The 27,367-nt window shown below is 47.7% G+C and overlaps 1 protein-coding gene across 1 annotated transcript in view; it reads left to right on the forward strand.

The window, feature by feature from the left end:
- Nucleotides 1–26,169, forward strand: part of LOC144783441 (protein SSUH2 homolog) — a 180,287-nt gene extending 154,118 nt beyond the window's left edge. The window contains exons 11-12 of the mRNA XM_078662416.1: nt 22,808–22,915; nt 25,889–26,169. Of these exons, the coding sequence (XP_078518542.1) occupies nt 22,808–22,915; nt 25,889–26,029 (249 nt within the window). The 3' untranslated portion in view covers nt 26,030–26,169. The remainder of the gene's footprint in view (nt 1–22,807; nt 22,916–25,888) is intronic.
- The last annotated feature ends 1,198 nt before the right edge of the window (nt 26,170–27,367 follow it).

Below are 27,367 nucleotides of genomic sequence, written 5' to 3' on the forward strand. Positions count from 1 at the left end.
AACTGTAGGATCCAAAGTGACATAAATCCCCAGGTATTTGAAGCCAGTCTCAGTTAGTTGAATTGGGAATCTACGAGGCAGAGGAGGAAGACTCCCTGCCAAAACATAAACACATGATTTAGCCCAATTAATAATGAGACCCGAGTTCCGACCAAAAGAGGTCAAAACGTCAAAGAGCACATTGAGGGATTTCTGAGGGGACGTAAGGTATAGGAGGATGTCGTCCGCGTATAGCGAAATTCGATCCTCAAAGTCGGGAGTCCACCGAATGCCTTTCATCGAAGGCTCCCAACGGAGCCACTCCGCCAATGGTTCTAAGGCAAGAGCAAAGAGCAACGGGGACAGCGGGCAACCCTGCCGAGTGCCTCGCCCAAGTGTAAAAACACTGGAGACGCTCCTGTTAACAACCACCTGGGCCAGGGCCCGCTCATAGAGAAGCCTCACCCAGGCGATGAATGTCGGACCAAACCCAAATTTGGAAAGAGCCGCCCAAAGATAAGGCCATTCTATCGTGTCAAAAGCCATAGTGGCGTCCAAGGAGGCCAAAATGGCCGGCTCAGTAAGAGTCTCAGCTCTCGCGATAACTCCGTGAAGTCTCCCAAGATTAAGGGCGGTATTCCGGTGTGGGATGAAACCAGATTGATCGGGATGGATCAAGTCGCTAATCACCATAATCAATCGATTAGCTAGCAATTTGGCCAGTATTTTGGGTTCGGCATTAAGTAATGAAATGGGCCTATATGAGGCACAACGATCGCGCGGCTTACCCTCCTTGTGGATAACAACGAGGGTAGCTAAGCGCTGATCAATGGGAAGGGAACCAGAGTCGAAAGCCTCAAGAAACATACCCCTTAAATAAGGCACCATTTTGTCGGGACGCAGCTTGTACAGTTCGATGGGCAAAACATTAGGGTCCATTGCCTTACCAGAACGAAGGGAACGTATGGCGATAGCACCTTCGTCTACCGTAAGAGGGGCATCCATTAGATCTCTATCATCATCAGAAATGCGAGGCAGTGCAATGTCCCGCAACAACAATTGGGAATCCGCCTCATCCCTATCACTGACCGAGGCATACACAGTTCGGAAATGGTCAACAAAGCATTCAACTATACCAGCTGGGTCAGTGACACACTCACCATCCAACCTTTCAATCACAGGGACGACACGATGCACTCTTTCTCTCTTGGGGACAGCTAGGAGAGCTCGGGAGTGACCGCTGCGCCTCTCACCAGGCCGGGTCACCCCCTTGCTCCTCCTGCCGCCTCCTGCTCCAGCCTGCCTTGCCTTGCCGCATCTTTTTTCCCGCATTTGTTCCCGCAGACGCCCCCCTGGTCCCACGAGTGGCCCAGCCACTGCAGAGCCGGCCGCTCGCCAGTTCCCGCCGCTGCTCGCCCAGGCCCCGCCCACCACCGGCCCATTGGCCGAGCCGCTCCCGCCGCTCAGCTGACCCGCCCTCACGTCCCCCTTCTTATGACGCCCCCAGAGCGACCGCGCAGCGGACGCGCGCAGCGGGAGCACCGAATGAGCGCCGAAGGTGCGCCAAAGGTAAGCCCGTCTACGCCCGTAAGCACCTGGACCGCCCCCAGTGCCAGGACCCCTGGCCCTCGCAGACCCCAGCCCACCCGCCGGATGTACGACACCGCCACCCTCAACGCACTCAACTCCGGCCGATCCCCGGGATGCTACCGAGCCACCCCGAGACGCACCCACGGACCCTTCTGCTGCAACGCCTGCAAGTTCACCTGCAACCGGACCCACGCCACACCAGCACCCACCAAGCCGACCTCCAGCAGCACCCACCTGAAGTGCTTCCTGCTCAACACCCGCTCCGTCCACAGACACGCTGTCGAGCTCTGGAACCTGCTCGACACCACAGCCCCAGACATCGCCTTCCTCACGGAAACCTGGATGAACGCCTCCTCAGCGCCCGACATCGCCATCGCCATCCCGGACGGCTACAAGATCATCCGGAGGGACCGCGTCAACCAGACAGGAGGAGGCATCGCCATCATCCACAGGAACACCATCCGCATCACGACCAACACCGACGACACCCTCGCACCCGCCGAACACCTGCACTTCCAGATCCACGTCAACCCCAAGACCACCCTCAGAGGCACCCTCATCTACAGACCCCCGGGACCACGCACCCAATTCAGCGAAGACATCGCTGACTTCATCAGCCCACACGCCCTCCCCTCCGCCGACTACATCCTCCTCGGGGACCTCAACTACCACCTGGAGAACAACAACGACCGCAACACCACCACCCTGCTGGACAACCTCGCCAACCTCGGACTCAAGTAACTGGTGACCACCCCCACCCACTACGCCGGACACACACTCGACCCAGTCTTCTCTTCCAGCAAGGACATCACCTTCAGTCACGCCACGGGACTCCACTGGACGGACCACAGCTGCGTCCACTTCAGCTTCAGGAGGACCACGCTCCACCATCACCAGCAACAGGTTCCCCGCAGAAGCTGGAACAAGATCACTGCAGACCAGCTTGCTACTTCCCTGAGCAAGAACCCTCCCACCAGCACAACGAACCCCAGCCAAGCGGCCACCAACCTCACGAAGTGGATCAGAGACTGCGCAGACGACCTCGCCCCTCTGAAGACCCCGCCGAGCAGACCCGGCAGCAAGAAAGCCCCATGGTTTAACGACGAACTCAAGAGCTCCAAGAAGAACTGCAGAGCACTCGAGAAAACCTGGTGCAGAGACCCAACACCGGACAACATGACTGCCCTCAAGCTTGCCACCCGAAAACACCACCAACTGATCCACACCACCAAGAAAACCGCATTCAAGGAACGACTGGACAACAACGCACACAACAGCAAGGAACTCTTCAACATCGTGAAAGAGCTCTCCAACCCCAATGCCGGAAACAACGACATCACCCCTTCGCAAGACCTCTGCAACTCCCTCGCCTCCTACTTCCACAACAAGATCGCGGACATACACAACAGCTTCAGCACTCAACCGACGCACGCCACGACCGAACCACCGCCCCCCACCACCACCCTCCGCGCATGGACCCCGATCAGCACCGAAGACACCATCCGCATGATGAACTCCATCCACTCCGGATCTCCGACCGACCCCTGCCCTCACCACGTCTTCAACAAGGCCGACGCTGTCATCGCACCCCACCTACGGGACATCGTCAACACCTCCTTCGACACCGCTACCTTCCCGGAGAGCTGGAAGCATGCCGAACTCAGCGCTCTACTTAAGAAACCATCAGCCGACCCCACCGACCTCAAGAACTACCGCCCCATCTCGCTGCTCCCGTTTCCGGCAAAAGTCATCGAGAAGACCGTCAACAAGCAGCTGGCCGCCTTCCTCGAGACAAACGGTTCCCTCGACCTCTCGCAGTCTGGCTTCCGGGCCAACCACAGCACCGAGACCGCCCTGATCGCAGCTACCGATGACATCCAAGCCCTGCTCGACAACGGAGAAACAGCGGCCCTCATCCTCCTGGACCTCTCCGCGGCCTTCGACACTGTCTGCCACCGTACCCTAGTACAGCGCCTCAGCAACGTCGGAATCCAGGAGAAGGCACTGGAGTCGATCATCTCCTTCCTCGCCGGAAGGACACAGAGAGTCCGCCTCCCCCCGTTCAGATCGGAGGCCACCGAAGTCATCTGCGGCGTTCCTCAAGGCTCCTCGCTCAGCCCAACACTCTTCAACGTCTACATGAGCCCCCTCGCAGCCATCGCACGCCAGCACAACCTCAACATCATCTCCTACGCCGACGACACCCAACTGATCGTCTCCCTCACCAACGACCCCGCCACCGCCAGAGCCAACCTGCACGAAGGGATGACAGACGTAGCCAAATGGATGTCGAACAGCCGCCTGAAACTGAACTCGGACAAGACGGAAGTCCTCATCCTGGGATCCTCACCCTCCGCCTGGGACGACTCCTGGTGGCCCCCCGCCCTGGGCAGCGCACCCAAACCAACAGACCACGCACGCAACCTGGGCTTCATCCTGGACTCCTCCCTCTCCATGACCAGACAAGTCAACGCCGTCTCCTCGTCGTGCTTCAACATCCTGCGCATGCTACGTAAGATCTTCCGGTGGATCCCCACCGAGACCAGGAAGACGGTCACCCAGGCCCTCGTCACCAGCCGACTGGACTACGGCAACTCCCTCTACGCCGGAACCACCGCCAAACTCCAGAAGAGACTCCAGCGGATCCAGAACACCTCAGCACGACTCATCCTGGACATCCCCCGCCGCAGCCACATATCCGGACACCTGAGAGATCTGCACTGGCTCCCGGTCAACAAAAGAATCACCTTCCGGCTCCTCACCCACGCACACAAAGCCCTACACAACCAAGGCCCAGGATACCCAAACAGCCGCCTCAACTTCTACGCTCCCAAACGCCAGCTTCGATCGACCAGCCACGCCCTCGCCGCCGTCCCCCGCATCCGAAGAGCCACCACAGGAGGAAGGTCCTTCTCCTACCTGGCCGCCAAGACTTGGAACTCTCTCCCGGCCCACCTCCGCCTGACCCAAGACCACCTCGCCTTCAGGAAGCAGCTCAAGACCTGGCTGTTCGAGCGGTAGCGGACCCCCTCCCCCCAGCGCCTTGAGACCCTCCGGGTGAGTAGTGCGCTATATAAATGCTTTGATTGATTGATTGATTGATTGATTGATTGATTGTCCAGCCACGCAATCAGTTTACCAGCCTTGTCGCCCACATCATATATCCTGCCTTGTTGCTCTCTGTTCATCACTTTTGCCGCATCGGTCACAAGGGCTCTATAATCAGCTTGTTTCAGACTGAGGGAATGCAATTTAGAACGAGTAACACCATCTGCAAGATCACTCTCGAGCAGAGTTATGTCGGTTTCGAGGCGTACAAGTTCCTCATATCTAGCCTTCTTGGCGGCAGCAATCAACGACAGAGAATGTCCACGGATGACCGTCTTGAAAGCCTCCCACAAGGAAACAGAGGAAGAAACAGACCCCACATTTTCATTGAAATAATGGTCAATAGATTTTATCAGTTCAGAGCGGGTTTTAGGATTGCGAAGATACCAGGGGTTTATAGGAGCCACTCTACCCTCACTATCCACTCCAGTCTCAACACAAAGCCACAGGGGGGAAGTGATCAGAAATTCCCCTGGGAAGATGACGAATCTCTCTAATGGAGGATGATTGGGCTGCTGGCATTAAAAAATAATCTAACCTGGAGAGACTGCCATGGGCCCCCGAGTGAAAAGTGTATTGCAGCTGCGTGGGGTGCATCAATCTCCAACTGTCTACGAGTCCGAAGGTTTCCAGCAAATCACTCAACCACATTTGAGACCTAGGTAAATCCCTGGAAGGGTAGCGATCAGAAATGCCACAGACCACGGAGTTAAAGTCTCCGCCCAGAATCAAAAGACCCTCAGGAAGCCCCAGTACGAGCCTCCCAAGGTCAGCAAAGGTGGACACCTGCAGGCCCGGAGGGACATACGTTGCGAGTATAGAAAGTGTCTTACCCTCCCATCTACCAGTGAGCGCCGCATAGCGCCCCCTGTCATCGAGTGTTATCTCATCAATTTCAAGGGGGAGAGAGGACCGGACTAGAATGCCCACCCCTCTGGAGCCGGAGGTGAATCCAGAGTGAACGACCAGGCGGTATCCACGTCTATTCATAGCCTGGCATGCGTTACCAATTAAATGCGTCTCCTGTAAAAGGACAATATCGGGGGAGTGACGTCTAAGGAACTGCAGCACCACCCCACGTTTTATCCTGTCTCCCAACCCATTAACATTCCAAGACAGCAGCCTCAACTCACTACCCCCCATCTCCGAGAAGGAAACAGAGCACAACCCCCACGGGACCCAATGATGGATGCAAATGAGAAAACAATACAATGCCTTGTGAAAAGAAACAAACACACAAACACCCCCCCACTGCCCCCCAACTTGAACCCGTTACAACACCCCCCACCCTGCACCCCTGCCAAAAGCCTCCCCAACTTGCAGTGTGCCTGTCGCCCCACCATAAAACTAATCTACACAAAGAACCCAGGAGGAGGAAGAGACCCTTGTACACCCCCGAAACCCTCGGGCCAACCTAAAATAGAACGAAAGAACAATTATCCAAACTCAGCTGACAAACAGGTGGAAAGTTCAGACGTCGGGAACCACAATGTTACTCTTGCTCCGGCGAGCCGCCGTCGGCTCCACCGGGGTGCTCAGTTCGATTATCCCTTTTCAGCAAGGAATCAAGCCAGTCACTGACATTGTCCGGACGATCGAAAAAAAAACGTTTGTTCCTCATATTCGATCCGAAGTCTGGCTGGAAACAACATAGCATACTTAAGGCCCAAATCGCGCAGCCGTCGCTTCACTCCCTGAAACCCCATTCTCTGCCGCTGAACCAGTGGAGTAAAGTCGGGATAGAAGTTCACAGTGGTGTTTTCAAATTTCACAGGGCCGCCCTCCCGAGAAGCTCGAAGGATAGCGTCCCTGTCCCGAAAGTGGAAGAGTCTGGCAACGATGGGTCTCGGGTGGCACCCGGCTTCAGCTTCCCGCCAGGAGATCGATGGGCCCGTTCAACCGCAAAGAATTTACTGAGTCCGGAGGGGGCGAGGGGATTCAGGACCAGGTCTTCCACCATGAGATCGGTGGGAGCGTCCTCTGGATTTTCCGGAACACCTACGATGCGTATATTATTGCGCCGGGCCCTACTTTCAGAATCCTCGAGCCGACGGGCCATCAAGTCACGTGAAGAATGCAAGTTGCCGATCTCAGTCTGTATGTCCGTGACATCAGTAGTCAGGCTGGAGGTCTTCAAATCCAACGCCTTGACCCTCTCATTGGTCTTTGCCAGGTCCGCTCTAATCAACGTGACATCGACCGCCACCGTATCAATCTTGGAGGCGAGGGCCTCATACGGTTGTCCCATGGAGGCCTTCATACTGGTGATGGCGCTCATGACGACCTGAAGCGAAACCTCCGTAAGCGCCGCAGAATCCATCATGGGGTCTTCAGGAGTACGGCCAGGGCCGTAGGGGGATCCTTTAGGATGGGTATAGCGATCCATCATATTGGTTTGAGTTTGTCCCCCTCGGAGAGGCGTTTTCGTCTTACGCTTACGCTTCTCGGCGTCCGGTTTGGTGGCCATATTGGAAACAGCACCCCGGAGGGGCCCTCGGGACCTGGTAAAAATGGCCGATCTCAATGAAGCCAAGAGTATACGAAAGTGGGCCAAAATAACGAAAAATGCCAACAGGGCAGGAGACCAGACGTTCACGGAAGAGGGCACTAAACAGTAAAACGATATCAAGCCGGATCCGGGGTAGATCTGAGAGGATGCCAGTTAAGCAGAACCTGGAGTAGGAAAGTGAAACTGAAAGTTGAAATGAGGCCGCCCTGGGGAGAACCCCTCAGGCCGTTGTTGTTCAACTACTCCTCGGCCTGGAGATCAGCAGAGCCCCCGGCCCCGTCCCGGGGCAGGCCGTAAAAGTTCGAGTCGATGTTAAAGCGGCTCCCAATGTCTGATTTCAATTTGGAAAAGAATAATGAGGTCAGCCAAAGGTCGCCTTCAAAAGCCCATCTTCAGAATCAGGATATAGTCAGGATATTTGCGAAGGGCGGCGCGGGTCTCAGGAGCTCTGTGCTCACGCGACCATCTTGGATGCCCGCGAAGCTCCTCCCCTAGCTATGCTTTTTCTTTGTGATATTTGGATTTTTTCACAATCTTTATGACTTCATTAATGTAACATGTTTTCCTTAGCTCCTCCAGAGTAATGAGACATAGTGTGAAATGTTTTATGGTGTTATACTGGGTGGTGATATACGTTTTAAGTACATATCTATAATTTATTGCACTCTTATGCTTCTATAATTAAATAGACGTAAGCGTGTTTGCTAAGGTAGGTAGGGAGCGCATGGCGGACCGGATATGAGGTTTTTGTTCTCCTTCTCCGCTCTAGTCCCACTGTATTTCAGCCAAAAATGTTTAGGAGGTATGCGCGAATGCAGCAAATTAATTCTCATAAATATGATTGTACTCTTTTCCAATTTTGTAACTATTAACTGTTGCACACCTCCTTTTACTATTGATATATTGTAGTATTGCTATTTGATTTTAAACTTCCTTTTACTTCTGTGTTTTTATTATATAATTAGGCATACACCCTGAGCGGGGGCTATGAATTGTATTTATTATGCTTTTTATATCTGAATTGTATTATATATTGCTTTTATGGATGGCCTATTACCTCCGCTCCGAATAAAGTATTGAATTGAATTGAATTGTACATGGATGACATCACCCCCACTCAGAAAATTATTCCAGCACTATTGCCCCCTCTTGCACTGTAGCAATTCTACCAAGGAATTTGCAATTATGCTTTTAAAAGAAATAATGACCATCCTTAAATAATGTTGTGCTGCTTTCTGATACACATGTATCTACAGCACTGGTATTTCCAATAAAATTGTTTCCAAAAGCAGGGTGCATATATTTTTTAAATATATTTTATTATCATTGAGTATTTTTACCTCTACTTAAGATTTTTCAGCAAAATGCATTTAACAAAGTGAAAATATAATTTGCCTCAGTAGGTAGCAATGATTAAATGCAGCAAACCGGCACTCATGTGCACAGGCTAACAAGCACAACTAAGCATGCACACATATTTTGTCATTCTTTCTAGATCATACTGCCATGTATCATGTACAGAATTTGAAACAAATGTTTTCACTATGTTGAACAGTATATTGATAGTGCACCTAATACCAGTCAACGCCTATTACGGTCATGTGCTGATCAATAACAGACACCGATTGGTGGCCTTGACGCCTGTCTCTGACTAGAGCAGACAACAGGAGGAATTACATGCTATATTTTCTTCTAAAATCAGCTGGTTTATATATCCTTTCAGAACCTCAAGTAGTTGTTGGAAATCAGGACTTGTTTGTAGTGTCCCCCCACTTTTTGCCCCATTTGAGACCCCTGGATGAAGGTTTTCTGACTCTGAGAGTACCCGGGCTCTGCTCTGGGCAGGGCCAGGGCCAATGCTATGTTGAAAACATCCACTGCTATGTTGAACACACAGAGAAAAGACACACATGCATTAGGGTACATTATGTGTTAGGGTACACCTATGATTGGCATGACCTACCCTATAAGTCCCTAGTACATAATAGGGCAGGGGGGTTAAAACTACCTTTAAGTCCATAGTATATAATAGGGCATGGCGGTTTATCAGCCAGGAGCCTTTGTTGCACTTGCATGTGAGCCCTGCTGAGAACCTGAGGTCATTTTAAAAGCAGCCCTGTGTTGCAGCACTGCTTTTAAATGTAAATTGTGCCCAACGTCGACTTTGGTGGTAGGGGGATAAACTACAATATTGTAGCATTTTAGCTACCCCCAGGTGTCCCAGGGGTAGGGGGTCATGTCATTATAAGGAGAGCCCTTATACAAGATGTTTTATATGACCTGGGGATAGAGAAATTGCAAATTGTTTTACTTCCCCCATTGTAGTAAAGTGCCGTCCATCAACTTTGGTGCAAGGTGCACTCTGGAGTGAGGAGCTACACTATTCTTGCATATTCAGGACCCCTAAAGACCCCCTAGGTGTCCCAGTGGTGAGGGGCCATGTAACTATAAGCAGGGAGCTTATAAAATATGTTTTATAGCCCTGATGATGGAGAAATTGCACACTGCACTTTCTCCATTGTAGATGCTTAGCCACATAGGATAACATGGCAATAGTTTATGAATGCATAAAGATTGCTAGGAATTAAATAAAATACAGTTCAAGGACTTAGGAGAATAGTATTGATCAATCCAACGATATGCCATTGTTGAATTTATCCTAATGTATACAGAAAATAAGTTATAAGACTGTTTTTTCTGTAAGCCAAAATTCAGCCTTCCTGCCCTCTTCCCTGATTTGTCAGAGTTAACAAGATTAGCCAGGTTGCTTTGATGAAGTGATAAGTGGCTCACCGCGGGAGAGGCTATCTGGTGGTGAGAGCACTGCTACAAAGGAATACTGAAGCATGGGGGAGAGGTTGTAAAACATGAAGCTTCAAAGGGGGATAGCAACGGCAGAGAATGCCAGTTCCATCTACCCACCAGCCCCTCTTACCCAGCCAGATGCAGGTTTAAGGTAGGAATTTGCAGATGGTACGGGGAGGAGGGTTATGGAATTGAGCCATACTGGAGGTTGGTTTAACTAGTTCTTGCTCCTCTGCTGAGTCTTATGCCATAAAGTATTTTGGAAGAATAGTGCTTTCTGGGAGAAGATTATGCCAAACTGTGGAGGAAGTTGTCATGCTCTGGGGTGTTGCCCTGCACTTCATTGGACAGGAGTGCTCTACTGCTTGACCATAGAGAACATTGGATACATATCTGAGAGCTGCAGAGCCTTTCAGATCTTCTGCTTGAAACTAAGAGAAGAGGGCTTGCCAAGCTAGAAACTTGATTTGCACCACCAGGCCCTGCATTCTGATTGACTACTCCTGCTGCATTATCTGGAACTACATCCCTTTGGATATACCTTGCTTCAAGAGGAATAAAGAAAGGACACCCGGCAAGCTACAGGTTAACAGAGCTCACCTGAACCCCTTACCACCAGAAAACCCCTGCCTGCAGCGCGTCCAGTGGATTTGGAAGATTTTTGTCCAGGTGCATTGTGGGAATTCTGGTCTGAAACTTTTCAAGGACCATCTTGGAGCTTCCAGACCCTTGGATTGTATTATGGACACTTTGGACCCTCAAGAGGAACTGCAGGAAGAGGTTCCAGAAGTTTGGAGCAGCTTTGCAAAAAAAGCTCCATAAGGGGACCGACTCAACTGCAAGAGCCAAGCCTGCTACCTTCAACAGTGAGCCGGCCTGACCTGCTAGTTCATCCTGCTGAAAAGCTCAAGAGGTACAACTTCCAGCATTTGACTGAGAGCTCCCTGAAAAGCAAGCCAACAAACCCTCACCTAATCTGGAGTGGTGAAGAGCATCGAGGGACATCGGCAGACAAAGCTCTAGAAAAGCTTCTATGTTCAAAGGTAAAATCATGACCAATGCCTACTGAGATGGGTAGCTGAGCAGGGCTCCATCACGGTTGGCCTGAAATTATGACTTTGTTCCGGTCAAGTGCGACCAGATGTCCCAAAGTAGCTCTATAGGTTTCAAAGTGCTATATAAGGGTAAATATTCCTATCTCTGGTTCCCTAGATTGGATTTTTGTCGTTTTACTGTCACTTTAAAGATAAAAATATTTCCTATTTCTATAAATTGGTGTGGGATTTTTATTGTGTGTTGTGTATTAATTATTTACTGAATATGTGTTTTTAAATGCTTTACATCCCTGCCTCTAAATTTAAGCCTGCCTTCTAGCAGCCAAGCTACAAAGATTGAGTATGGGAATCATTTATTGAGACCTATAAATGAAATGGAATGCCAGTATTTGTAAAGCACACAGCTACCTCTGAAGTGGTGGCCCGGCGCTGGGGGCCGTCGGGAAGATTAAGCGAGCTATTGCCCAGAGTCACATGGTGCTGGGCTAACCTGGCACCGGTGATCGAACCATGAACCCCGAAGTCCGGAGTCAGGCACACTGACCACTGCACCGCACCTCTTCCACATACTTCTTATGCAGAGCCCTAGACCATGTTCGTGGCCTTATTGCCTGTGGTATATTCGCGCCAGAATACTCTGGTAGTAACAGAGCGCGTTATAAAACAGCTAAATAAATAAATATGTATATTTACCACTACTAATAATGTGCTTACCAACAGTAGTCTTCTGTGAGCTGCCTAGTATGTGGTTGGGCAGTTTACATAATGTCTTGCTGGCTTCAGAATTCAACCATCATGAGCTTGAATGGGTGGATAGTCAGCTACTTAGCTGGACTGGCAGTTCCATTCATCTGATAAAACACCTTTGCTCCTCTTATGGATGGTCCAACTGCAAATGATTGATGGACGATAATTAACATCCAAAATCTATTCCATTTTGCTCTTGCATAAATGAGCATAAAGATGATAGAAACAGAGCATAACTCTCAAGTCAGAAATTGATCATGCCTCCCTCGATTGTACCAACTGCAGCTGTCTGATAGTCTTGATTATCTGGACTACACAAATCCCACTGGGAACAGAAAGCACACATTACCACTTTGATAAAAAATGGTCTTAGGTCAACTTATATATAGGATGACATATTACTTACAAGCTGTGCCTGAAAGGTGATGGTTTCGTCCAAGCTCTTCTAGCCCATTAACATTACACGGTCTCCATATGTAATGCCATGTTGACTATGCAGAGAAACTAATCCAGCCCACCATGACCCCTATCTTAGAGCTCATAATAGACAAAGGATTTGAGTCAACTTGCAGCTCAACAAAATCCTCATTGAGGCCTTGCTACCTCTTACCTCCAGCTATAAGGTGAGATAAAAGGAAGCACAGTGTGGTGCAATGTACAATTCTACAACACAAAGGAACCCCACACGATACAAAGCATCACTAAAAGCAATCAACTTTTCCATGCAAAATATATTTTGGGGCAAAAGGTTGAGGCAACTGCAAAACCAAATGCATTTGCACTAAACCACTGATAATTAATGCAGAAGGGGGCATAGTATGGCAGGAACAACAAACACACCGGGTATTCCACTTAAAGCCCCAACTACTAGGAAAGAATGATCTGGCTTTGTGTGAAAATGGTGCAAACATAACATGTGATATTACCATGCATAATTTGTGACTTCAGAAAACATACACATTTGACACTCTTCATGGTTGGACAGTTGTCTTTGCATTGAATTTTTTTCTGGGTGGTGTAAAAGAACTTTAGGAAAAATTGATTTAGTCTTATTATCACAGCAATGGAAGGGGTTTCCTGTCAAAAGTGGTGTAATGATAATCAATATGAAGAAAGTTGGTGAAAAATTTGATTCACTAGAATGAATTGTGCCTCAGTGTCCACTGCGAAAGATTTAGAGGTGATTATATGCCAGATTCCAGATTAGCATATAATGAATATATTGTTTGTTCCAAGTGAAAAATGTTGACATTTTGTTCCATGATCCTGACAAGAATAGGCAGGTTGGACATTGGCTTGTAATTAGAGAGCACTTTAAAGTCGCACTTCGAATCCAGACTAGAACATCAGTGGAGGGACCTACTAGAGGTGACTTGAGCTCAGGTCCATGTGATGATTAGACCTGGGAGTAAATATAAATTCCACCGGCAGGTCTCACATAGGGAATCCGGGCATTAGGTTTATACCAGGAGTGAGCTGCACTGAGCCACCAGGTAGTATATTTGGAAGTTTGGAACCCCCAGCCCCTCTCTTTCATATGGCGGGGTCAGTGTGTCCCAACTAACTCTAGCCATCTTGCCTCTCCATACAAGCCTAGTAAGATGGGATTGAATGTTCTTTAAAAACTGTTGGGGAGAGGGATGGGAATATTGTGGGATGAATACAGAAATGTAGGGAAGACCACCATCTTAATGATTGTGACGCGGCCCACCATGAATAACGGCAGTTTCAACCAGAGCTTGATCTGCTGCTCTAATTTATAAATGGCCTGGCCGTAGTTTAGCAATATCAACTGATGAGACTCCCGATGTATCTGGATACTCAAGTATTTTGTCGACTCCTCACATCACTGCAGAGGAAACCCACAAGCCCATCTAGTTGTGCTATCCGTTAAAGGAAAAATTACTGACTTGCCCCAGTTGATGCCAAGCCCAGAAAACTCCTCAAATCTGATGATCTACCTAATCGGGGGCTCCAAATATTCGTCCGGACAATTAACATAAAGGATGACGTCATCCGCATAAAGCAAAACTAATAAGGGGCCTATCTTGGACTGTAAGCCTCTGTGTAAATATCTTTCCTGAAAGTGGTGGACTAATAGGTCAAGCGCGATTATAAATAGCCATGGGGAGAGAGGACAACCCTGACACGTACCTCTATAGAGACAAAACTGGGAAGACACACTACCATTTAGTCGTAGTCGGGCAGTGGGAGAAGCGTATAGAAACAAAACAAGTTCCACAAACCCATTAGGCATACCCATCCTACGCATGACCAATAGAAAAAAGGACCTCTCCAGGGAATCAGAGCCTTTTTCAGTGTCTAATAACAACAAAGCTGTTGGAACCTCTGGTGATATTCTATGCAGTACCGTAAACAGGGTATGGAGATTTAATGCTGTTGATCTATGAAGGACAAATCCCGACTGAGCCAGGGATATGATACGATCTAATAAAAGAGCTAATCTTAATGCTATTATTTTGGCCAAAAGTTTATGATCAAGATTAAGCAAAGATAATGGCCTATATGAACCACACACGAGCGGGTCTTTTCCAGGTTTGGGAAATAATATTATAACTGCTTTGCGCAGTGTGGGCAGCAAAACTTTACTCTCCAGGGCTTCATTGTATACTTCTAATAGATGTGGGGCCAATAGAGCCTTATAACTTTTGTACAAATTCCCTGTGAACGCATCTAGCCCAGAAGCAGTTGTGCCATTCAGTGCATTCAGACGTGGCTATTTAACCAGTAAACCTAGCCACCAACTTTCTGATCAGGGATAGACAGCATTGCATATCAGCGCCGAGACGCCTACGGGTAATTGCATGCGCTCTACAAATGCCATTAAATAAATAAATAAATAAAATCGATGGCGCTTACAATTTCTTCCGCGGAAAACGGTTTCACCAGGAAATCTTGCATCCCCTTTTCCAGCCAAACGAAAGCTATCTCTGACAAATAATCTCTTCAGACCTCCTCCTCATGCGTAGCGCAGGATGTGTATAGCTCCGTATAGTATTCTAGAAATACGTCTCATATCTCCCCAGTATCTAACACTATCCTACCATCTGGTGCCTGAATGCCTGGGACACAAGCCTGTCCGCATACCCGTCGCAGGAGCTGTGCCAAGGTACAGCTCGGCCGTTCTCCCTCACCATATCGCCTCGTTATTGCTTATTTGCTCAAGTAAAGCATCTCTCATTCAGCTGTATCCCTGAACTCAAATAGGAGTTTCAGTCTGCTGTTCTGAACAATTTGGGCATTACCTCTGATGTGTTCTTTATCCATAGCCCCCAACTGTTGTTCAATGCGTGATAGTGTGCCCCTAAGATCTCTCAGAACCCTGGCATGTTTCGCAATGCAGGGAGCCCACATATAGGCTTTAAATGCTTCCCATAATACTTCCCATGTCTGGACAGAGCCCTTGTTTAATTCAAAGTACTCTATGATAGCTGTTCGGGCTCTGCATTGAACACCGCACCCATCAATGCCTGTCCTGGCCTGTGGAGCCTAACTGTGAGAATTACCGGTGAGTGACTCTGGCCTTGCTTGCGTTAGTCATTTCGAGGCTTGACTACGCAAATGCATTGTATGTTGGCATCCCTGATTACCAACTGAAGAGACTCCAGTTGATCCAAAATCAAGCTGCTCGCCTGATTTACCACCAACCTAGAGATCAACATATTCGTCCTCTCCTAAGAAGTCTCCACTGGCTCCCGGTATCTGCTCGCTGTAAGTTTAAGCTTGGCTGCATTATTTCAAAATCTCTTGCAGGCCAAGGTCCCCTCTTTATTTTTTCTCTCCTCCACCCGTATGTTCCTCCTCGTAATCTTCGGTCATCTCAGATGGCCTTGTTATCAGTTCCTAGATTTAAGAGGAAGAAACACGGTTGCCTTAGGTTTTCATTTCTGGCTCCTTCTTTCTGGAATTCCCTTCCCCTTTCTCTTAGGTTGTCACCTTCATATTCCGGGTTCAGATCACTCCTTAAAACCCTCCTCTTCACCGAGTCCTATATCTAGATTCTATTTCACGTTTCCTTCACCGCTCCCTCAGCATAAGCGCCAAGAAACCTAATGGTGTTAGTCGCGCTCAATAAATTCTTTTAACATAACATAACAACATAACAGTGACCTAAAGGCGTTCTGGAGAGATGGTTAGTTACACGATACCAAGAGGTAAGATTTGGGGACACCAACCAGAGATCCAAGCTGGTCCACGTTTTGTATTATATGGCATAATCTGTGTAGGCAGGCTCCCCAGGCTGGCAAAATCGCCAAACATCTACTAATCCAATTGATTCGCAGAGCTCCAATAGTGCACCACAAGCTCGAGGTTGAGTATCAGAGGAGCCTGACGTGCTGTTTTTCATTGGGTCCAACGGCAAGGTAAAATCCCCACCCATATAAATATAATCTGCGTCTAAATGCAGTAGCTGTGTGTGAAGGTCGTGAAAAAAGCCTGTGTTATCATTGTTTGGAGCATATATATTTATTTATTTATTTATTTATGGAATTTTTAGTGCGCAACTAATACCCAAGGGTGTCTAGGCGCAGTGAGATCCTCTAGGATACAGTGATTAGTACACAAACTTATTGGTTGAAGAGCCATGTCTTCAAGGCTCTACGAAAGCAAATGAGAGTAGGGGCAGTTTTGATATGTGAAGGGAGGGAGTTCCACAATCTGGGGGTAGCTACCAGGAATCGTCTGTCGCCCCAGGTAACCGTTCTTGTTCGGGGAACAGATAGTAAACAGCTGGCTGCTGATCTTAGGTTCCTTTTAGGGGTATAAATCTGAAATGCCTGTCTTAGAAATTTGGGGCCAGTATGATGAATGGCCTTATAGGCAATGCATAAGGCTTTAAATTTTATCCTGCTCTCCACTCTGAGCCAATGAAGATGGCGTATAGCTGCCGAGGTGGACTGGCGCCTAGGAATATTGAGGAGGATTCTGGCTGCCATATTTTGAATAGATTGAAGCTTATTCAAAATATATTTATGAGTATTGAAAAAGAGGGCATTTCCGTAATCCAGCTTGGAAAACACCAAGGTGGTGATTAAGGTTTTTCCAGCAGATGCTGGTAAGTACGGTAGCAGTTTTTTTATCTTTTTCAACGTAAAGAAGGCGGCTGAAACAACCTTATTTACATGATGTTTGAAAGATAGCTGTTTGTCAAAGATCACTCCAAGATTCCTGACCTTTGCGACTGGGACCGGAGGAGGACCCATCAAAGTAGGCCACCAGGACTGGGACCATTCAGGAGAGATGTTACCGAAGGTCATAACCTCGGTTTTCTCCGCATTCAGTTTTAAGCAATTGCTATGCATCCATGCTTGTACCTCCAGTATCCCCTCCTGAAACTTAGCTGCCACCATCGGGCCGTTCTTATGCACTGCCAGCACAAGTTGGGTGTCGTCAGCGTTTATGACCCTTGCCAAGTCTGCGACATAAATGTTAAAAAGCGCAGGACTTAATGAGGATCCTTGGGGGACTCCGCATGGCAGTTCAGAGATCGGTGAATAATGATTGCCCAGTTTGACTGCCTGTTTGCGGTTAGCTAGAAAGGAGGCTATAAGATCTTTGGCCAGATGGTTAATCCCCAGGGCGGCGACACGGTCGACCAAGATGGCATGGTCGACCGTGTCGAAGGCCGCCGAGAGATCTAACAGAATAAGCACTGCTGCTCCTCCCGAATCCAGGATGTCTCTAATTTCATCGGAGGCCTTTATCAGTGCTGTCTCCGTTCCGTGTCCCCTCCGGAAGCCGAACTGCGTGTCATCCAAGAGTTCGTGTTGGTCAATGAACTCTGAGAGCTGCTGGTTCATAATGGCCTCAACGATTTTAGCGGGAAAGGGAAGGCATGCAATGGGTCTGTAGTTGGCCGTGATCGTAGGGTCTAAGGTAGGCTTTTTAAGCAAAGGTTTAACGATAGCCTTCTTCCAAATCTCTGGGTAGACACCTGTTTTGAAAATGGCGTTACAGATAGTAGTGAGCGGCAGTGAAATGGTATTGCAAAGTTGATTCATTATTTCAGGAGGGCATGGATCGAGCGGAGAACCCGATTTGATCTTGGCAGCTAGTGTGCTGACCTGATCTTGTGTCACTGGCTTAAACCCAGAGAAAGAAGGATAGGCCACAGCCAAACAAGAAGAAGAATCAGTCCTGACTACCGCTGGTTGCTGTGGAAAAATGGAATAAATGTCCATTACCTTAGTGGTAAAGAAAGTGGCCAACGAGTTACAGAATTCCTGTGATTGCTCAATCACAGGTCCAGTAGGTGGAATTGAAAGAGAGTTCACCACCTGAAATAACATCCTCGACGAGTTCTGGGCCTGTTCAATTTGACCAGTAAAGAATATATTTTTTTGAGTGGTGATAGCTTTCTTATAGATCGCTAAGGCATCTTTATAAGTTTGCTTAGCGGAGGGACTGTAGTGCTTTCTCCAGTGTCTTTCTAAGCTTCTACAATACTGACGCTGGAGACGCAATTCTTCTGTAAACCATTGGGCCGATGGAGTAGCTCTGTTTGGGCGGTAGGATTTCTCAGGTGCCACCTGATTGGCTGCCTTTAATAACCAGCCCTGAAAGTTAGTGGACAAGATTTCTGGATCACAAGAGCTTACCGGGATCGAAGTACTTAGAAGATTTGAAAGATGTGGGACATCGGCATTTTTCCAAGCTCGTATGCCCAATGACGACCGGGCTTTGGTCTGGAGGGGGTTAGATTGTAATACTCGAATTCTGAAGATGATGGCTTGGTGGTCACACCATACCAATGGTAGTACTGCTACCAGATCAATGCCTGGGTTGTTTGTAAACACACCATCAAGTGTATGCCCAGCTTCATGCGTAGGACCCCTTACCAGCTGTTGCATTCCTATTGCTTGCATATCTGTAGTAAGTTGGACTGTATCCTTATTTTCCATATCTTCCAGCGGAAAATTGAAATCCCCAAGGATTGTATAGTCCAAGGATCCTAATGCAGCTTCGGTGATTTCAGCGAGTGCAGCTAAAAAATTTGTTCGAGGACCCGGTGGCCTATAAACCAATGTCCCTTTAAAAGCTTGCTTCTGCGTGAGATTAATAACAAACGCGATAGCTTCGCAGTTTAGAGTTGGAATGTGCTCAAATTTTGTCCGATAAGCATCTTTATGGATGATGGCTAAGCCACCACCTCTCCCAGAAGTTTTATCTTGTCTAGCGACGCAATAGCCTTCGGGGGTAGCTGAGACAAAATCAGGGCCTGACGCCTCACCTCCCCAGGATTCCGTAATAAAAAGGATATCCAGTTCCTGGTTGATAATACAGTCCCTGATAGATAAACTGTGTTTGGGGAGGGAGCGAGAGTTGATCAGTGCTGCTCTAAAGTACTGTGCAGTTCGAGATTGAGAACTGGTAGTTGGAAGGGAATAAAATGTATGATTCACTGCAAGTAATGGCGGCGGGAGAGTATACTGACAACCTACACAGGATGAGCATGTGGGAGTTAAAACATTCAGTGGCGGTATCATCTGACAGGACCTACCTAATCCTGGGTTCATCCCTCTCAGCTGACCGGAGGTGTAGTGTAAGGAAGATGTGATTTCTTGGATGGCAGCAGGGACAGGGGGGGTAGCCCAGAGCCCGGATCTGGCTCGGACGGGCGCAGACGGGCTGATCTTAGGCGCGTCTTCGGCGCGCGCCCGCTGCGCACGTCCGCTGCGCATCCTAGCGAGAGAGGCCTAAATAGCTGTCTCCCGGAAGTGGAGAGAAGCTAGAACGCGTCCCGAGGCAGCCCCAAGATGGCGGCTGCTACTCGAGGACGAGTCCGGTATCTAGTGCCTATTCCCTCCTCTATTATGGATAGGTAAGTGCGGAGAAGGAGTGCAAGTAAGCGCTACTTCAATGCTGCTAAAAACAATATACTTGTTCAAAGTTTGAAAATACACATTTTAAAATACATCGGCGCCCTAAAAATTCCTAAACATAGGATTTAATTACAACAGATGCTAGGGAAATAGCGGGTACAATTACGTTCGTGCTATATCATATACAGTATCAGAGAGGTATCACCGAGCCTCAAGCTCGCTCGGTCTAAATAGCTGTCTCCCGGAAGTGGAGAGAAGCTAGAACGCGTCCCGAGGCAGCCCCAAAATGGCGGCTGCTACTCGAGGACGAGTCCGGTATCTAGTGCCTATTCCCTCCTCTATTATGGATAGGTAAGTGCGGAGAAGGAGTGCAAGTAAGCGCTACTTCAATGCTGCTAAAAACAATATATTTGTTCAAAGTTTGAAAATACACATTTTAAAATACATCGGCGCCCTAAAAATTCCTAAACATAGGATTTAATTACAACAGATGCTAGGGAAATAGCGGGTACAATTACGTTCGTGCTATATCATATACAGTATCAGAGAGGTATCACCGAGCCTCAAGCTCGCTCGGTCTAAATAGCTGTCTCCCGGAAGTGGAGAGAAGCTAGAACGCGTCCCGAGGCAGCCCCAAAATGGCGGCTGCTACTCGAGGACGAGTCCGGTATCTAGTGCCTATTCCCTCCTCTATTATGGATAGGTAAGTGCGGAGAAGGAGTGCAAGTAAGCGCTACTTCAATGCTGCTAAAAACAATATAGGATTTAACTACAACAGATGCTAGGGAAATAGCGGGTACAATTACGTTCGTGCTATATCATATACAGTATCAGAGAGGTAGCTATATACATACAAAAGCCACCCGGTAGCCCTCTAAACTTCCTGTGACCATCAATACCAACCCTCACCATCTGGAAGTGCAAGCATTTGTGAAGTAAGACTGCAGGCCCCCTTGCGTATGTACTATAATTTGCAAAATAGCAATGGGAGCCCCAGGCGATAGCAAAATGATTATAGGATTGTTTAGACAGGTGGGTTTCTTGCAAAAAGGTGACATCTACCTTATGCCGCTGCAGGTATTGAAGTACCTGTTTCCAATTTTTAGCGTCATTAAGTCCCCGAACATTCCAGGTGAATAAAGTGAGGTCTGAGAAGGTGGGAAGCCTACCCCCGGAAGACATTATTAACATTTCACCTCTGAACGTGTGCATGTCTGACAACCTTTGCTAATCCCGTCATGGTAAAAATTTAACACTGTGCGCAATAAAAACCCCAAGTAACACATCGCCCCACCTTTCCGCCCCCCTCCCATCCCTGCCTGAGCCCAAGCCAGGACAATCCCTTTTAACAATCTTGCTGAATGTAACATGCAAACTTACTACACAGCAAAAAAGGAATATTTCAACGTACATTTCCACACAATTAGAAGATAAATGTGTATCAACACTATTTTGTAAAATCTATAACATTTGCCATAAGAACATTTGCCCTACCAGCCATACCACATGGAACAGATAAAAATCGTAAACATTGGGAAACCAGAGACATTGAATGTGCTCACTTACCTGAGTCTAGCAATGCAGGGGCCCCACCGCAGGTCCTCCAGTGTCTCACTGCACCCCGCGACCACAAGGAAAACACGGGAAATGAAACCAAAGCACCCTGTGGGCTCCGAGGTCTCCGCTGGAGCATAGTCACATCAGGTCAACATAGTTCCCGCCCCCAACACCCAACATCCCGCAAACAACACACAAGACACCATTGTTAGATTGGGAAAAGATGCTGCAGGTTTATTACATACAACGTTATGTAATCACGTGGGTTATCTTACGGACGATCCAAGGACAGGCTGCATTCTCGCCACCTGCCCGCCTGATGAGCCAAGCAGCACAGTGGCGAACCACCCATGTGCTGCGACATTATGGTAATCACTCTACTCACGCCCCTTGCGGGGCGTATCTAGGCAAACCTCCGGTTGCACAGGCCCACAACCGCCCGAAGGACTACTGGGGCACCGACACGGGTTCCTGGACCTCCCCTGAGGTTCTAGGTTAGGCTCTGGCACCCTTATGTGCCCGCTGAAGTACAGTGTTGCACCTCTCTGCTTCCGGATCGCCCTGTAACTCCGCCTGCAATGAAAAAGAACACATTAAAGCTCCCCCCAGGAGCACCCCCCATAGCCGATACTCTGGGTAAGCGGTAGGGAGGGAATAGAGTGTCCCTGAAGAGAGCGTGCGAAGTCCAGAGCGGCAAAGAGGCAGGGAAAATGGCGAGGGGGAGATATATACCCCCTCGCCCTGCCTGCCGCCCCGGACGCGCGTCATGAACACGCCCCTCCTCAACTGGGCTGCCCAGCACGAGGGAGGCGTAGAGACCACAGGCAGGGGGCGGGGAAAGCCCTCCGTGACTAAGGGCCCGCCCTCCTAATGGCCACAGGGTGGCCTCGGTCAGCCGCAAATGCGGGGCGTGATGAAATTTAGCCCGCTCTTAAGGCCTGCCCCCAATTAGGCTGCATAGGCCGCTGAAGGCAATGGTTCTTCGTGTACCTCGGGACGCCGCTTTTCCATAAAGGCATGAGGGATCAGGTAACAGCAGACTATGGGTGCCTAAAATCTGGAGCGAGACCGCCAGGATGAATGCCGGATAGGCCCGGATATCGGGCGATATGGCGGAGCTTCATCGCTACACAACCTTCTGGGTCGGTAGTCTGGCCACGCCCCTCATCTCAAGTACTGGATGTAGAACCCAGAACTTCTTCTGAAGAGCACACATTTGATACATTACTACCCAGATGTCCCCGTGAATAACATTATTCATTTACATTTGTTCTATATAACTCGCTCTCATGCCTGTCAGTGCTGAGCACTAAAGAAAGCTGTTAAATAAACAGTAAATCATTCACACACTGGAAATGACTTGCATCTTTGGCTATCTTATCTCTTTCACATTTATCCTTTAGGTTGTAAGATCTGTGGGTCATTGTTGTTCTATGTAAAGCACTCTCACATTTCTCAGTCCCAGGCTCTTTATAAAACTGTTAAATAAGTACATACAATGTTTAATTTGTCTAGCCAGTGCGGCACAAGACTGTATATACCTGAGCTTGTGTCCATGTAAACAATATAATTTCAGGCCACTAAAATCTTCATTCTTTTCTCTAACCTACAAGGTGGTGCCAGTTATGTCGTTTCCTGACCCTATGGTGAATAGCGTTTCATTGAGCTATGTCCAGCAGCACAACGCTCAGTTTGCAGACAATCCACGAATAATAAGACAGGTGAGAACACAATAATGTTATAAAAAGTGACTTATGCAGTTCATGCCTGTGGATCACTTGGGTGCAGCGGATGTGCTTATGTATTTGTACTTCTATAGAGCAAACCGAGCTGCCAAGCAACTGAGTACTGCAAATTAACTCCTTTGGCGCTTATTACGAGCTCAGCTAGTCATGAGGCACAGTGGAGCTCTGCCCATGATGAGCTGAGCACGTCATAACTGCCACAGAATGGAAGGGATTACACCAATATACCTATTACTTTTCTAGGCACAGGGAGCTTAAGTATTTTACTAAGAATCACATTATATTGAGTCAATCGCCAAGGCCTAGATTCCAACCTGAGTTCCCAGGTTCCAAGAGCGACAGCTCTAGCTGCCGGACCACAACTTTACATTAATGCTTGACAAGGCATCTACCACCTGGAAAGGAGTGAATCAAAAGGAACCCTCTATGACCTGGACAGAAGGTGTGTGCATAATCTGGCCATGAATGTTGAGATCAGAAAGGATCTACACAGCTTTACATGTGTGTACAACCGGGCTTGTAGATGTGTGTGGGACATTTGAGCATTAACGGTGCCAGATTACCTTGCTTAAGTAGCAAATTTATTGGTTGCGGTAGACGTGACCACCTGGCTCAATGCATTTATATAGCAATGGGGAATAACTGCTTACATCTGGATTTACCAGGTGGTTTTCCAAGCATTTTTTCACCATTCTGGCAAAAAGCAGCTGACTCTATCTGCCTGCGTTAAGCAGGCAGAACATTATCAGCAGGACTGCTGGTGGGGGTATTGAACGGGAGGGCTAACGTAAAGGGCACACTTATGCCTGTCCGGGAAAGCATTATCCGCTCGCGTAACACTGCACCAGGCAGTGGCTGGGCTGGGCTGATCAATGCAATCTTCAGCAGCCGCACACCCTGCAGCCTTTCTGAAAGGCCCACTGTTTCTAGGCCTAACATTATTGGGTCCAGAGATGTCAGACCTGATAATTCCAGGCTTGGTTACACTAGTGTTTAAATTAGAATAACCTCTTAAAACAACTCCTAATAAGTACCTAAGCAGGGTAAAAAAGAAAAAACAAGGCTGCAATCCTTTTCCATCTATCCGCCTCATGGACAACATTCTCAAATCCATCAGGACCACCGCAACACTGCTCAAATGTAGGAAAGACCTGAAGATGCACTACCTTAAAGAAGACCACACCACAATGAAGTACCTGGCGGATCCCAAAAGCGAGCTGCCTCTCCTATCTCTCATTGAATGCATGGATGCCTTTGACCAGCACTCCGCTGCCTTATGACTGGGTTTGCAAAATACAAATACCACATACATTCATACAAAAAATTGTACTTATCATATTTCATATGTGAATAATCTGGTGAGGAATGTTGCACACAGCAATAGCAAAAGTATTGAAGCCTCAACATTAAGTAGTGGTTGCCTTTATCAAGTCTTAGGACCTCATTTAGAGCAGTGTGGTAATGGGGTATATAGCAGACTACCCATAGCTCCCCAGGTTTACACACCAGCTCGGGAAGTGCCTCCAAAGTCACATAACTGTATAGACCATGCTGCAGGGCTTCATGGAAATAGAGATGCGTGGGGTCCACTTCCTCAAGGTATAGACCATGCTGCAGTGCTTCATGAACATGGAGATGTGTGGAGCCCTTTCCTCAAGGTATGGACCACGGTGCGGTGCTTCATGGACATGAAGATGTGTGGAGCCCCTTCCTCAAGGTATAGACCATGCTGCGGTGCTTCATGAACATGGAGATCTGTGGAGCCCCTTCCTCAAGGTGTAGACCATGCTGTGGTGCTTCATGAAGATGGAGATGTGTGGATCCCCTTCCTCAAGGTATAGACCATGCTGCGGTGCTTCATGGACATGAAGATGTGTGGAGCCCCTTCGTCAAGGTACAGACCACGATGTGGTGCTTCATGGACATGAAGATGTTTGGAGCCCCTTCCTCAAGGTATAGACCATGCTGCAGGGCTTCATGGACATAGAGATGTGTGGGGTCCACTTCCTCAAGGTATAGATCATGCTGCGGTGCTTCATGAACATGGAGATCTGTGGAGCCCCTTCCTCAAGGTGTAGACCATGCTGTGGTGCTTCATGAAGATGGAGATGTGTCGATCCCCTTCCTCAAGGTATAGACCACGCTGCGGTGCTTCATGGACATGAAGATGTGTGGAGCCCCTTCGTCAAGGTACAGACCACGCTGTGGTGCTTCATGGACATGAAGATGTTTGGAGCCCCTTCCTCAAGGTATGGACCATGCTGCAGGGCTTCATGGACATAGAGATGTGTGGGGTCCACTTCCTCAAGGTATAGATCATGCTGCGGTGCTTCATGAACATGGAGATGTGTGGAGCCCCTTCCTCAAGGTATATACCACGCTGCGGTGCTTCATGGACATGGAGATGTGAGGAGCCCCTTCCTCAAGGTATAGACCACGCTGTGGTGCTTCATGGACATGGAGCTGTGCTAGACCCACTTCCTCAAGGTATGTCTGATGCCTAACTTTATTGGATTCACAAACAAGTTATATGACTTTTCACATCTTGGAAACACAAAGACTCCTTATCTGAACAGCAGGACTAGGTGTGTTTCCAATGTGGCAAAGGGAAACCTCTACATCTACTTTTCCCCGTTACTCATTCTTATGAGGGTGTAGCAGAGGGGTTTATATGAAAACATTTTCCTGGAGAGGAAATGCACAATTAATGTAAACATGCAGATTAGGCAATCCAGACAATCTGTCTGGTCTGCTTAACACATTGTCACAAGTAAGACTAAATCCAGCTCAAATGTAGATATATTGTAAATGTATTCATTCACTGCTATATAAGCACTCACATGCTTTAGGGACTTGGGCAGATGGAAATCACTCTCAAGGTGATTGTAGTGTTCTTGTAGGACCTTAGTTTTTCTCAAGGTGTCTCTTCTGTTTTGCTTTCTTTTATAGAGACAAACCATCGAGCAGGTTGCACTCATCAAGGTGAACTATACCTGGGGCGAGGAGCCCCACACCTATTTTGTATATGGAGAGGAGAATAAAGTATACACGGACAACTATCCAGCAAAGTGCTGCTGTGCTGTGATGTGAATAGGGAGAAGTCACTGATGGGCATCCCATGGACTAAACCTCCAGCCAGCATCACATAACCAGCCGGGACAATGATTATATCATCGTTTTAAATCAATGAGTACGATTAACATCTGAATGTGATTTGTCTATGCATTTTAAAAATTTCAAACTGTTTTATAATAGAAAATTATTTTATAACAAATCATTAGTTGTATTTTTCTTATTTTAATACATAAAAAATATACAGAGTGGGACTGATTATGAGCAAGGGCCAGGTGGGCTATTTAATGAGGCATAGCCAACTGAGTTCTATACAAAATTCAATATATACCTCCCATACCATGAAGTTAAATAAATGGGAGTAACATTTGGGAAAATGTGGAATATGGTGCCTATGGTACCAAATTATATATGGCTTCATAATTACATGAGTATTTGTTTTACCTGCAGAGTAGAGCAGGTTTGACCTACATAAAACTGACCTGAGGAAAATTAAGTGGGGCTGATGTTCACGGTACCTGGTAAATCGCCAATGTGGAAAACTCTGCAGGTTGTATTTCCAATCTCTGCACAAATTGGAGGTTGCACAGGGATCATAACTTGGCCCTAAATTAGGAATCACACCCTAGCATTTGAATGTCTGATTCCAGACCCTAGTTTAGAATTGGTGGCAACAGAAAATCTTTTGATGTTTGGAGTAAATGGAGAATCTTGCATTGGGGTTTTCTCACCAATACTTGTATTTGACTGGTGCATTCTCCACCAAATGTTAGTCCTCCTATTGAGAACTTCCCACTTTCCTCAAATCTCTTAGTTATACAAAGTCTTTCATTTTCACAACTAGATACAATGACCCCATGATTGGCGTGTGGGTACTTTCTTAAAAGAATTATGCTTGGCACTAGGGAGAGGCAACACATGAAACTGCAAACATGGGGTTCATGCATCCTCACAAGCTATTCAATTTGCCTTTCCTTTGACACCCTCAGGTTCAAGCGCTTATGCACAAATAACATTTATGCTGGTGAGTGAGTGCAGAACTGAAAAGATGTGCTAAAACATATGCCGGTGCAAACAAACATTTATAAATGGTATTTCCTATATTTTACACCCCACTGAATTGTACCCAAAACTTTAGTAAGAACACTACACAATGAGTGAAAGCACGACTGATACACATGTATTTAAACAATTATACAATGTGGTTTAATGAAGAAAGAACAAGGATAAAAGAAAAGGTAATGTGTCACTTCGTGTTCTTTCTTCATATTTTAACCATGAACGCATTCAAAGAGAAGCACCAATAAACTTTAAATCTCTGTACAAGTGAAAATACAAGGAGAACATTTGTGGAGA

This window comes from Lissotriton helveticus, chromosome 9 (genome assembly GCF_964261635.1).
Source record: "Lissotriton helveticus chromosome 9, aLisHel1.1, whole genome shotgun sequence".
NCBI lineage: Eukaryota > Metazoa > Chordata > Amphibia > Caudata > Salamandridae > Lissotriton > Lissotriton helveticus.